The sequence below is a fragment of the Canis lupus genome, chromosome 6, assembly GCF_003254725.2.
Source record: "Canis lupus dingo isolate Sandy chromosome 6, ASM325472v2, whole genome shotgun sequence".
Classification (NCBI taxonomy): Eukaryota; Metazoa; Chordata; class Mammalia; order Carnivora; family Canidae; genus Canis; species Canis lupus.
The window spans coordinates 24,566,654-24,580,836 of NC_064248.1; the positions used below are offsets into that span (position 1 = coordinate 24,566,654).

At 45.2% G+C, this 14,183-nt stretch overlaps 1 protein-coding gene across 21 annotated transcripts in view; it reads left to right on the forward strand.

Annotated features, from left to right (window-relative positions):
• Positions 1-14,183, forward strand: part of LOC112640290 (transport and Golgi organization protein 1 homolog) — a 91,351-nt gene that overhangs the window by 29,963 nt on the left and 47,205 nt on the right. For 3 of the 21 annotated variants that reach the window (XM_025416331.2, XM_025416333.2, XM_025416338.1), the window contains exons 1-2: positions 7,281-7,422; positions 8,828-8,986. The exons of 3 other annotated variants lie outside the window; for them this stretch is intronic. In XM_025416331.2, coding sequence (XP_025272116.1) covers positions 8,936-8,986 — 51 coding nt within the window. In that variant the 5' untranslated portion in view covers positions 7,281-7,422; positions 8,828-8,935. Of the gene's footprint in view, positions 1-7,279; positions 7,423-7,763; positions 7,894-8,429; positions 8,667-8,827; positions 9,027-13,467; positions 13,534-14,183 lie in introns of those variants that run through there. 15 more of the 21 variants (XM_049111336.1, XM_049111335.1, XM_049111340.1 and 12 more) reach the window with 12 other exon arrangements.

The window sequence follows — 14,183 nt, forward strand, 5'->3', positions numbered from 1 at the left end:
ATAAATAAGGGAATGATTGAAGACAGGTAAGGAAATTATATCAACTCTGAACCCTGCAGGTGTGGGAAAGTGAGTAAGGGAAGGATGTAACAATAGCTTTGATCCAACTGTACATTTGTAATCATGTGACAAGTGTTTCCTGTGTCAGGATAAATTGGATGAGGGGGACAGATAAGAGGAGGATAGCCACATGGGCCACTTATTTAAAATCCTACCCAATAATGGGCTTTATCTGACGAAAGCTATTGTAACTCACAGGAAATAAATCCAACAAATGCAAGAACAGTTGTTGGAGGCAGAGCTGACCTTCAGACACCAGGTAACCTGAGCTCTACCCACTGTGCTGAACCCTTGGCACCTCCTGCAGGGGACAGCAGTGGCTCATTGAGTCCTTAACCATGGGCTTTTGGTGTGCTGGCTTTTTCAGATCACAGTTCATGAGAAGAATGCTCAAGACAACTGGGTAAGTGGTTGCTTTTTCATCCTCTTTGTTTGGTGCACAGTCTGGCACAACTGAAGGTGGAGGTGTTTTTCTCCCCCAGGTCAAGGCTCGGATTTGGGAGAGGGAGATAGCGCAGTAAAGCAGGGAGAAAGCCTACTTGAAACACAGGTATGGAAGGTTGATGGGTGTTGTCACGGGTGTTTGTGGGAGGACGTCTATGTTGTTTAGTGTCAGGAGAGTTGGTGGTGTTGTGATTCTTATAGATATCCATTATCTGTTCAAGACTGGGCATACTGGAAGGAAAGATGCTGCCTGAGAGACACAGGAGGCAGGTACTGATGCCGGGAAGACCTGAGATGCAGAACCCTCCAGGGAGAAGTAGGGGGCACGTTGTGAAGTGCAGCAGCCCAATTGCTGCTATGAAACTACACAGCATCCTTCCAGTTCCTGTGGGTGATCACTGTGTATCCTGGAGAGAATCACAAGAGCTACCTAAGGACAGCAGGTTGTCTGAAAGGGTGACAGGAGGGTGTATTCCTCAGGTGCCCCCAGGCAGCAGGGCACCTGTCCCCATGACAGTTGGAGTTCCTGCCCCTCCTCTGACTGCAGACCCTCCCACCCCCTCATTCTTTCCACCCCTCTCTGGAATTGATGAGCGTGGAGGGGTCGTGGGCCTGAGCTTCCTTCCTTCACCCACTCAGTGGTGAAGACTTAAAAAAAGACTTAATAAAAAGGCATTTATTTACTCTTTATGGAGATTCCTTTATTTTTATTTGAAATCTACAGTACTACATTCATCATTGAAATTCATGTAATTGTATGAATTTCATGTAATGTAATTACATTAATTACATGTATTTTTATGAATAACATGTAATATTATCAGTATAATGCCATAGCTTTACTGCTCAGTCCACCTATTTTTTCTTTGCTCACATTTATGCCATTGACTAAGTACATTTCTTTTCTTAAATATTTACATATGGCCAGTCACATATTCTAGATCTCATCTGTAAAGTGAAAGATTGAACCATCAACCTGTGGCCCGAGGAAAGAATGCATGCCATTTGTGTGGAAGGTACATTGATATCACTCGCCAAACGCTATTCTCACGTTGACTTTTAATCTATGAAGAGAAAGGGGTTTTCTGTGATATACACTGAGCACCCCAATTTCAGTGTTGATTTCCAGCCAGTTCTACCCTGCCCTGTCCACCACTGGCTAATTCCTTAAAGAAACACTGGAACCCAGGGCCCTGTAATGTCTCCCTCATATCACATGACTGGCATCTCTCTTAGCAAAGGAGCCACTTGAGTCATGTGGAAAACCGTCTATTCTGATAAGAGACTTAGTGTGGGAAAGAGTGCAAGATCGGGGAGGAAGGCATAGAGGGTACACAAACCACAATCAGCCTCCATCTTTTGTCAGATTCAGAATCTAGACCAGTTCCTGAGATGAACAACACTACCGTCCCTAAGAAGGACCTGGAGATGGCTGAGGTAAATGCTGTTGGTGTTTTCAGTTGTAGCCATTTCTGGAAGATTATTCCAGTTTGGGAAGCACCCTGTTCTGGCCTAGTGACTGTTCGGTGTGTCTTGTGATCTGTCTGAGGCATGTTTGCCTTTTAAAATGAAAGCTGTTTACCCAGGAGCCTACAGGCTTCTCCATTAGAGATCCTCACCTTAGGTGTTGACTCCCAAAGTCACAGATGCTTAGAGATGAATGATGGCAGGACACACACCGTGTGTGTGTGTGTGTGTGTAATAACTTGAGGATGGTGACTCCTCTCTCTGCACTAAAGTCTGCCTGTCTAGCTGCCTCTTTGCTGTTTGCTTTCATGTGGAAGTGGTAGAGTTGTTGGGTTTTGGGTCAGGAGACTAACCTGGGGGTATGTCTGCAGTAATCATCACAGATGGAAAATGAGAAAAACCATGCGCTGCCTGGTACTCTGTGCTATGTACTTTGGACAAATTTGAGTGTTGGTAGAGAAGGTTTGCTACCTCATGTGCATTCCATCCACTGGGTAAGGACACGACCTACAATACCTTCAGGTGAGTCCTGGGTGAGATGATCTGCCAGGTGACACAGGTGTAGTAGCAAATGTCCACGGGACCAGCAGCCATGAAGAAGGAATACCAGTAACCACCTGCAGGGCCAACCCCTAACCCATGGTTTCTGTTGTGTGCCTATGAACGGGTTCTCCTGTGGTTTGGGTGGCTGTGCCGGCTGACAGGGTCTCCCCTGACCCACCACTGGAGTTTCACACCTACTCTCCAGACACATTTGTTTGCATCCAGTGATGTAGAATCAGCTCCTCAGCAGTCCACGGCACCAAAGGACTCTACATTTGCTCCATGCCTAAGCTAAGGAGCATTCTGGCTGACGGTGATTCAGATCCACAGAAGTAGTTCTTTGTAACTTAGGGATCGTGCTCCTCTCCGAAAACACTTTTCCAGGTCCCCTGTAGGACTCCAAAAATTTGCATCTCTTCAGAGGTGTCTGTGGCCATGAATAGCACTGTGGGCAGTAGAGGATCCCTTGTCAGGGAGGGAAGCAGGGTGGGGTCAGGAGGGGGCTGGCAGCAGCAGTTTAACCCATGAGTGGCTGTGATTCTATTTGTGGACACTGGGCTTCCCATTGCCTTTCACTGTGTTTGTTCTTACTGAGTATACATAACCCTCCGTGGCCACGCTGGATGTGGGGAACAGAGTGGGCCTGGCCACAAATTCCTGTCTGTCTGGAATATGCTCCTTTTGGGTTGAATGTCATGGCCTCTGTTCAACTGGTAGGACAAGATACCTTGACATCCTGCCTTCTGAGAGATGGTTGGTGATGTGTGGTAATATTAAATTCTTTCCTTTGGCATTTTTTCCCTGCCCCTGAACTATGTAGTTGCATCAAACGGGAGGCCTAGGGTTCTTGGCCCTGGTGCTCTGCTCTCCTGGAAGCTGAGGGTGAATAAAGGGCTAGGTGCTGACACCTGCTTCTTTGGGTTTCAGGTTGGTGGGCATTCTGCTTCTGTCTTTCATAGCAACATACCTTTGATTTTTGTTCTGAAGAACCCTGTGGATTCAAGAGGAACAGCTCCTGTCCTGGGCCCACTCTGTCTACCATATTCCACAGATACCCCTTCATCACCATGCTGGGGCCCCAGGGTACATCTCCTTCTACCCACCCAGTGGCCTTGGGGTTCTCACCCTGCACCCCGACCTACACCACAGGGTAGGGTGATGTGAACTGAATGAGCTGCCTTGCAAAGGTTATCCATCTCTTCTTTCTTATTGGGTCAGTGGAGCAAAGGCAGAGTTTGTGCTGAGGGCTTGGATTTGCAAGAGGAATCCCAATTGGGGATACTGTAACATTCTTGAAATTTGTCAGCAGATGTATAGGTTGGGCTTGTTTTTTTCCCCCATACTTATCTGGGGGAGCAGGTGCTTTTTTGGAGAAGGTGATGTTCATTGTGTGGAACAGCCAATATTCTGGTCTTGTAGATAGGAAGTATTCAGAGACCAAGTTTCAGGCTCTGGGAGTGTTGGGACACATTTGTCACTTACTTGTCAGCTGGTTGAGCCCAAGCATATCACCATTGTTTTCTTAGATCTGTAAAAGCTTGAAGCAAGGGGGGACTGGTGGTCCCTTCCTGAAGGGTAAGGGATGGCTCTCCCTTTTGTGTTAGGGGTCAGCAGTGACCTGTGAGAATTTCCTGCCTCTGGAAGAGGACCTGAGAGTGGGAGAGGGTAGAACAGAGTGGGGCAGGTGTAGAGGGCTGGCTTCAACACTGCATGGTCAATGCCAGTCTGAATACACCTCCATCCCTTCTAGGGCTTAGGTCCCATTCAGAAGCCTGTGCTGCTCAAGGGGATGAGAGTAACACCGTGCCCAAGAAGGTCCCAGAGAAAGATCAGGTAAGTACTAGGAGTGTTTTCAGTTGTAACCATTTCTGGAATCCTGTTTCTCTCTGGGCAGCACCCTGTCCTGGCCCTGCGTCTGTGGGGTATATGCTGGGATGTGTGTGTGTGTGTGGTGTCATTTACCTTTCCAAATGCAAACTCCTCATGTGGGAGCCTATAGGCTTCTCTGTTTCCAGGTCACCACCTTAGGGTTGTGTTGGTGGAGCAAAGGCAGAGTTTGTACTGAGGGCCTCACACTGTAAAGGGACCCCTGGTTAGGGACATTGTAACATTCTGAAGTTCTCAGGATATTCATGGGTTGTACTTGGCTATTTCCACACACTGAGCAGTGCGGTGGGGCCATTGTTAGGAAGAAGTGGCTATGGGCCACCTCTCTTGCAGAATGGCAGACACATATTCATTACAGTCATGTCCAGACTCCACATTTGTTGTTCTAGAATGGATGAAACACACCTCTCACTTCATTTTCAGCATGTTGAGTTTAATCTGTCATTTGATTAATTATAAACCCCTGAAAGCAGAGCTGTGGTCCCTTTATTAATCATTAGGGTAGGGGTCTCCCCCTACTCCTCAGCAGTCAGTTAGTACTTGTGGAAAAGCTCTCTTGTCCCACAAGAGAGGTGAGAGAGAGAAACAGTGGCACATACAGGAGGCAGGTGTGGAGGGCACAGTCACTTCCAATGGGATGGACTTTCTGACTTTTCTATGGTGTTCTTCAGATATAGATGCAGGTGCATCATCTGTAAGGAATAGCAGGACCCATGCAGGCCTCACGTATTATGGGAGTTATAGGAATGTTGCTAAAGACTAACTTTTTTCAATTGCTCAGGAGATACATGTGATAGACTTTGTCTTTTAGTCACACTGAGATGGTTGGCAGGTGCCTTTGTGGGGAAGGAGAGCTGCTCTTTACCGAGTGTTGGGCACAGCAGGTCAGGGTGTGCACATTGTACAGAGACAATATTCTGTACTCTGGGAGGGACAAGGCCCACTCTCAACTTTAGGAATTTAAGGAGTCTGATAGAAGGGAGGTACACATTAATTAAACATCAGAGATGTTGTGTTACACATGAGGGAAGCACCAGCAACATATCTGAAGGACAAGTGAGGGCGCCCTGGATCCCACAGAAACAGGAGGTTGTGGATGAGAAGAAGATTGGAGGTGCTCAGGGGTGTGGATTGGCCACCTTCAGCTAGAGGAGCAGCCCTTTCTGGCAGGCCAGCATCTTGAGAAGTGAGTGTGAAGGCATCATGAGATACATACCCAGTCTGTTCCATCACACAGAGTGGATAATGCTATTATTTGTATCAAAATGTCATTGTCGCCATAGTTAATTTATAATTGATAAAGATTGCTGTTTGCTCAGATTTCTGAAGGTTATGAACTGTGTGAAGGAATGTCATGGAGATTTGGGAAGTTGAATTGGTTCTTTTGGGAGTCTTATCTGCCCTAATTTGTGTGTCCTAGGGAGAAAATGTGAGGATCGGACCTAGATCAGCTGAGTGACTGATTGGCCTTCAGCTTGAGCCAGACCCTTAGTGGGGGATTCAGGGTTGACCAGGAGCCACACTAGCTTGAGCCCTGTCACCGCACCTCTGCATCGGCTGTCACCACCCTGTCTGCAGCTTTGCATCTCCCTGAATTTCCATCACAATATCCTGTGGCTCTGCCTCTGTCTTGGCCCTAGTACTAGCTCTCAGTGGGGCTTACTCAGAGCCACAGCATTGTTATCTATGAAATGGAGACCATATTGGTTTCTGAGGTCATTAGAGGAATAGGAGTTGAGGTACATAAAGAATCTGCACTTGGGTGGGTCGGTCAGCTAAGCAAGCATCTAACTCTTGATTTCTGCTCAGGTCATTATCTCAAGGTTCTGAGATCAAGTCCCGTATTGGGCTCGGCACTGAGTGTGGAGCTTGCTTGGGATTCTCTCTCTTTCCTCTGCCCGTGTTTGCTCACAAGTTTGCCCTTCCTCTCTCTATTAAAAAAAAAAAAAAGAAAAAAGATTATGCAAAATAATTGGGCTGTTGGCCACCATCCCTTCTCACTGTTTACATGAAAATAGATCCATGCAGATAATCATCAAAAAATGTTCATTAAGTCCCTGAAACTACCACTAAGGGTATAACACCTCAGCCCAGAGATTGGCAATCCTCATTTCAAAGATAAGGCAAAAACCCTCTTTTTTTCTATTAACTTACAGGTCCTAGCCAAGAAGGTAGTAAAGGGTATTCATGAGAATACGTACATTCAGAGATTTATATCAGAGCTGTGATGAAAGTTATTTTCTATAATATAGATTCACAGAGGCAGCCATACCCTCAATTGTTCATTTAAGGCCTCACATATACTGTAAAGGCAAAATGCATATAGCAAAACAGAAGATCCCATTGAAATAACCCCAAACCTCTTTGCCTTACAGGATTGTTTCAGATTTGAAGACTTCCTGGAACAGTAACAACCTGGCTGTGCAGAGAGCATATTTAGAAAAGATGTCAGATCTGCCTAAGGGTCAGAGTGTTTCCCCTTCCAATCCTGTCCCCTGTGCTTTGTCACTCCTGTTATCCTCCTAATAAACCTTTCATGGTTCCTTCTCCATGTCAGCGTCTGCTTTCACCAGGACCTACCATCCCTCCCCTTGAGGGCATAATGTGAATCCTGCATACACAGTAAACAAACTGGCAGAAATGGTGGTGATGGGGGATGGCCACAAGATTACCCTTTGTGGGATCTTTACTGAAAAAGGCCCAGGAAAACTTCGGGGGAGGTGGACTCATCTAGTATTTAGATCTGTTGGTTGTTTTATTTACTGTTGGTAGATGCTCTTGAGCACATGTCTCCTGCTGGTTTAGTGGGTATGAAGTGATCAGCAGGACAAGTGTCTGTCCCCAAGCAAGTGGTCTATTGTGATGGTGAGAATTGAACAAAGGGTCAGGAGTGGCCCTGGAAACCCGGTGAGGAGGCCCTGCATTAAGGCAAGTTTTGTGCACTGGCTTCCCCATACCAGCTGCGCCCAACAGAACAAATCTAGGTGAGCTCTGAGGGAGCTGACAGTGGCAGTTTTCCTGGTAAGACCCACAATCTTCCCACAGTTTCCTATGAAGTAATGGGCAGGGAACAGGTCAATGATGGGAGACCCATTGTTCCCCCACCATGCAGGAGAAGATGGGGAAGTTGGGTGTGTGCTTCTGGATCTTTTTAGGTCCTCCAGGCCAATCCATTCTGCACCAGAGCTCCATGATCCTGCGGAGCCCTCCTTTCCAGGCTGTGGAGGCAGCCATCCTCCAGCAGCTTTGGGGTGATGGTTGGGCCACAAAGGTGTTAAGGTCTGTCTGTCCACATGCTGTCCAGGGGTGACTGGTGACCTCACTGCTGCAGCCAAGGTCAGCCTAAGCAGCCTGGGAGCAGGCTGTGGACTGAAACATGGCAGGAGACCAGGAAAGAGAGGAGATGTGGTTCCCTGTTGTCCTAGACAGGGCTACACAGAGCAGAAGATCTGAGGGCCTGAGGAGAGACAGAGACTGTCAGGGAGAGAGACAGTAAGTGAATGGGGAGGTGGTGGTGGGGGCAAGTCCTAGAAAGTGAGAGGAAGAAAGAGAGGAAGACAGGGTAGGGAGAAGCAGAGAAAAGAGGAATTACAAGGAGGAATGGAGGCTCCTGGTCCAGGGGTGTAGAGGGGGAACCATGGACGAGGATGGAGGGGTCTATGAAGGGGATCTGAGTGTTGGGACCAGTGGAGGCAGGAATTCTGGGCATCAGATTCCCTGAGCCCACTGCCCCCACCTTCCTGGGGCTGAGCTTTGCAGAGGTCATTTCACTTGGGAAGATGGGAGCACCTCCTTTGCATGGATTTGTGGGGCCCAGCCTCAGGATCTGTCATAGAGAGAGATGGCTTGGCTGGAGCAGAGCGCCCTCTCTGCCTCCAGCTGAGGGGCCAGGACCTTGAGCATTGCCGGGATTCCCAGGACGGCCAGCAGAGGGCGCGCGCGCGCCACCCCCAGGGAGGGGCAGGGTCTCTGCGTGCGCAGCCACGGCCAGCAGAGGGCGCGCATCGGCTGCGCTGACCCAGGGCGCCTCAGGGCGGGAAGGGCCTGTGCAGCCACAGGAGGATCCAGCCCAGTGCGCTGCAGGTGCCTCAGGACAGAGAGCCAGAGCTGCGTTTCCAGCAGGTTCTGCCGCCCGCGCCGGGGAGACCCTGGGGCCTTTGCAGCTACTTGGCGTCTCCTGAGGGACGAGCGGGACAGAGGCTGCCTTGCCGGGCCGAGTGCTGAGGAGGGGCCTCTGGGGGGCTTCCCCCGGGACACGCTGGTCAGTGAGTGAGCAGCACAATCCCTTGTGTTTTCTGGGCTGTTCCCGTCGTTTGGTCCTCATTTTCCCTGAGGGTGTTTGAACAAGAAGTATTTTACTCAGGGATCCGTGGATTGGGGGGCCCCTCGACGCCACGTCAGAGATGCTGTGGTTGGTTTATTACAGATGCAGGCTTGTTTCTGGGGAGAAATCCTGACCCCAAATCAGAGGAACTGGAGCCACACTCAGCGGCGACGTAAATACAGGAACTGCTGACTCTCAGCTCCTCCGAGAATGGGGAGCTGGGGTCCCACTTTCTGTGTCCTCCTGGAACCGGAGCCTGAGGTGAAAGCACAAACTGCCCTCCTGTTTGTAACCTTAAAAGGTAGAAACTCTCAGGGATTTATCAGCAAAAATTGGATTTTTTGGAAGTAAGAATGAATGCGTGACAAAGAAGCTGTGACTAAACCTTAGGCACTTTAGGGAGAATTGGAGAGTCTCACTGTTTTCAGGAGAAAAGGGGCCTAATTTGGGGGCTGTTGTGAACAGAAAGTCCTTGGAGCATCTGGTAGTTCAGAGTGTTGTGGAAAGCGGGTGAGTCTTGTTGGAGGAGGTGAGGTGGTGATAGAGACATGAGAAAACGAGTTTCTGGGGATCCCTGGGTGGCTCAATGGTTTGGCATCTGCCTTTGGCCCAGGGCATGATCCTGGAGTCCCAGGATCGAGTCCCACATCAGGCTCCCTGCATGGAGCCTGCTTCTCCTCTGTGTCTCTGCCTCTCGCTCTCTCTCTGTATGTGTCTTTCATGAATAAATAAATAAAATCTTTTTTTAAATTTTTTATTTATTTATGATAGTCACACACACACACAGAGGGGCAGAGACACAGGCAGAGGGAGAAGCAGGCTCCATGCACCGGGAGCCCAACGTGGGATTCGATCCCGGGTCTCTAGGATTGCGCCCTGGGCCAAAGGCAGGTGCCAAACCGCTGCGCCACCCAGGAATCCCTCTCTCTCTCTCTCTCTTTTTTTTTTTTTTTTTTAAGAGAAAACGAGTTCCTCTAGTTGGATTAGTGAAGTATCAATGTGCAGGTCAAGTCCATGTCTTCCTGTTGGGTCCCCCGATTATTTGGAGTGGTTGTATGTGAGAGCTTCCCCTGCCAAAATCTCCTGACTCTGTTTTGTGACATTTCCCATTAAGACTTTTCACCTTCTGAGCAAGATTTTCCTTGATAAGCAAATTAAGTCAGAGAAAGACAGCTACTATGTGATTTCAGTCATATGTGGAATTTATGAAATAGAACAAATCAGCAAAGAGAAAAAAAGAGGCCAACCAAGAAACAGACTTAACTCTAGAGAACAAAATGATGGTTATCAGAGAGGAGGTGGGGGGGCAGGGAAACAGGTGCAACAGGTGATGGGGATTAAGTCCTGCACTTGTGATGGGCCCCAGGTGTTGCATGAAAGCCTTGAATCACTATATTGTAAACCTGAATGGAATATACCAGTGTATGTAAACTAATTGTGATTTAAAAACTTTATTTATTTTTTTTAAAGATTTATTTATTTATGATAGACATAGAGAGACAGAGACACAGGAGGAGGGAGAAGCAGGCTCCATGCAGGAGCCTGATGTGGGACTCGATCCCAGGTCTCCAGGATCACGCCCTGGGCTGCAGGCAGCACTAAACCGCTGCGCCACTGGGGCTGCCCTGATTTAAAAACTTTAGAAAACTTTCCTTGGAAGGATTTGTGATCATCAGTCAAGTTCTTTGCATTTGGTTGGATTGTATTTCAGTGCCAGCAAGGCCTTTTTCTGGCTGGCATGTCTCATGTTGGAGGCAATGTGCACAGAAGATGTAAACCACTTAAGTGACAGTTGAGGAACAGGGAGGGTTAGAAGGCAGAAATTCCCACGTGTGTCCCATATGAGATCTGTATCTGCTTATGATTGAGGCCGGTGAGCCAGCATCACCTCATCAGGGACAGCCTTTCTACAAAGGATTCAGAGATAGCAAGTACAGAATCAAAAGCAAGATGACAATCCCTAAGCATATGTTGGCTCTAAACCAGGTCCCTAGGTCTGAAAGTAGCCAACTGGAATCCAAGAAAGCCTGGTCATTGGTCCTTAGTTTTAGGTTGTGGGAAATTGAGGATGCCTCGAGTCTCCCTGGATCCAGACGTCGCCCTTGTTCTGAGATCAGGTGACCTATGTATCTAACCTGAATTTGAGCAAACTAGAGTTTTTCTTTGGAGACTTTATGTCTCTTGTAAGGCCAGAAGATTTCACACATGGATGCAGTCTTCCTGTGAAGAGGTATGAGGAGGGGAGCAGAGATGCCAATCATCTGCATTTTGTAACAAAGGAGAGCCCACGGAGCATTTTCTGTCATGTGTGGGCAACATGGGTAAAGGGGAGATAGAGAGAACAGGCCTCCAGTTATGGAGTATGTCACAGGAATAAAAAGCAAAGTGTAAGGAATACAGTCAATGATGTTGTAATAGTGATGTAAAGGGATAGACTACCGGTAGCTATACTTGTGGTGAACAGAGCATAATGTATAAACTTGCAAAATCAGTTGTACACCTGAAACTAACATAATATCGTGTGTCAACTGTACTTAAGAAAAAAAAGGAAAGAGAAAATAACTCAGAAATATGGGGTCTGTTTAGATCCACAGAAGCCTTAATTTCAAAGGCTTAGGTTTAGGAGAGGAGGGAGCAAGGGAGCTTCAGAGGAAAAGGAAGGTTTGGTAAAAGGATGAGAGGGAGAGAGCAGAGGAGGTGAGAGGGCACAGAAAGAGCAGGGGCGGGTGGTGCCAGAGGTGTGTCCTGAGCACTAGGTAGTTGCCTTCCTTCTGTAGACAAAGAAGGTGGGAAAGAAGACTCGGAACCCTTTTTTGTCCTTTTAATTATAAGCTTGCCTCATTTAGTTTATAAATTGTATTTGGAGAAATGCAGTTTTTAATTCTTGATAGCATTTGGAAGCTTCAAAATACTAATTGAAGTAGGTACCGCGTTTAGGTTTGTCAATTTTAAAACCATGCTTGCCCAATTCAGCTTTGAGAAAATTAAGGTTGGAATGATAGGAAGTTCCCCATCATGGCCATTGAAGTTCTAAAATGATTTCTGTTTAAGTCAGTCCACTTATTTATAAATGTGCATGCAGATGGACCATAGTTTGCATTTATTTATTAATTAATTAATTATTTATTTAATTTTTTCATTTAATTTTCTATTTTTCAGTGTAATTTTACTTTATTTCAGTTCAATTCATGAACATGTAGTGTACTATTAGTTTCAGAGGTAGAGTTCATTGATTCATCACTTGCATATAACACCCAGTGCTCATTATATCACGTGCCCTCCTTATTGCCCATCACCCAGTTACCCCATCCCCTCACCCGCCTCATCCAGCAACCCTCAGTTTGTCTCTTACACTTAAGAGTCTCTTATGATTTCTATCTCTCTGATTTCATCTTATTTTATTTTTCCCTCCCTTCCCCTATGATCCTATGTTTTGTTTTCTTAAATTCCACATATGAGTGAAATCACAGGGTAATTCTATGATTACCTTATTTAACTTAGCATAATACATCCTAGTTCCATCCATGTCATTGCAAATGGTAAGATTTCATTTTTTGATGGCTGAGTAATATTCCATTGTATATACATACCAGTGTTTTTAAGCATAAAACCATCCAGAGTCCCAGGGGCAAGTTGCCTCAGAGCATTTTGAAGACCGTGATCTCATTTCTTAGAAGTGTTTCAGGGACAGCCTGTTTCCAAAAGTATCTGACCAAAAGCCAGCTCAGTTTCAGAGAGAACATTCCAGTCCCAAACAGATCAGAGACTGGAGGTTAGGGCAGTTCCAACAGGCACAGTTCCAATGGGAAGAGTGCAGGTGCAAAAGGGAATAGGGCCAAAGCCTACAGAATTCCAACTGGCACGGTCCCAACTGGGAAGGTCTGCTTTTAAAAGTCTCAGACTAAATAATTTAATTATTTTATTTATTTAATTTAATTTATTATAATTTAATAATTAATAATTATTTTATTTATTTTTATTTTATTAATTTAATTTATTATTAATTTAATAATTAATAATTTAATTAATTTAAAAATCTCAGACTAAATAAAGGCTAGCCCTGTTCCATTAGGAGCAGTCTCATTTCAAACAGGAATTAGATCAAAGGCTAACAAAGTTCCTTCAGGAAGAATGCAAATCAGACCTGAAGGCTAATGGACCACACTTAGAGGTGATTAAAAAAAAAAGACCTTCAATAGATCCCAAGTAAAGCTTGGAGAACTCAGACACAGGGTGTGGAGCTTGAAATCTAGGAGAAAACTTGTCCTCAAAATCCTGGGTAGGAGGCTACCTGGGATGCTCAGTGAGTTAAGCATCCAACTCTTGATTTCAGCTCATAGCATGATCTCAGGGTTGTAGGATTGAGCCCCACATCAGGCTCCCCACTCAGTGGGGAGTCTGCTTCTCTGTCTTCCCACCCCGTCCTTCTGCCTCTGTCCTGGGTTGGGCTCTCTCTGTATCTCTCTCTAAAATAAGAAATTAAATCTTAAAAAAAGAAACTATCAAGACAACTTCTAATATGGATAATATTGTACTAAGTAGAGTTTTTAATCTGTTTCAGAAGAAAAACATATAATGGTATTTTTTAATATGTTAAAATGATACTTGCATTTACCAATTCATATATTTCCAAATTCTTCACTTTTCTCTTTTGCTTATTCTCTAATTCACGTATTATATTCATATAAATTCCTAAAATATACGTTCATCACACATACTGTGAAGGCTCCTTTCTGTGACAGGTTGTAACAAAGAAGATTGGCTTTCTAAGGAGGGTGCAGCTTTCTATAACTTCAGGATTTGTTGTGGTAGGTTATTATTAACTTTTCCCATACAGTTGAAAATATCTTCCCACATTAACAAGTCATATAAAAAAGAAATGCATCTGTATCAGTATGATTTCATTTCATCATAGTGTATTTCATTTGGTATTTTATTTGTATGTATGTAGTAAATATAGGTATATATATATATTTTTTTTGAATATAGGTATATTTTAGATATGAGACTATGCCCCTAGTTAATTGAATTTGAAAAGAGGTATATTTCCTTTATATACAATTTTAAGGTTTACACATTTGAATTCATAATTGGAGAATTTTTATGTATGGAATTAAGGTAATTTGCTGAAGAAGATACGAGGGGGCTTTATAATTCTGGGGGTAGAAATAATTGGCTTATACTGCACAGACTTGCCAGCGTTACTCAATTATATATCTAGATATAAGCAATTTTATGATAATATACCCATTTTCCCAATTTATTAATGTTTTCAGAAACTTAATGTATCACTTTTTCATTCCAAGATAACAAAATCAGTAAATCTGTTGTCTTACTGCTATTCTTCTTTAAATTTTTTATTTGTGTGTAAGTAACAGTGTTAGTGTCAGGTGTGAATATAATGATTTAACCATTGTATATGTGACTCTGTGCTCATCACCATAAGAGTTCTCTTAAT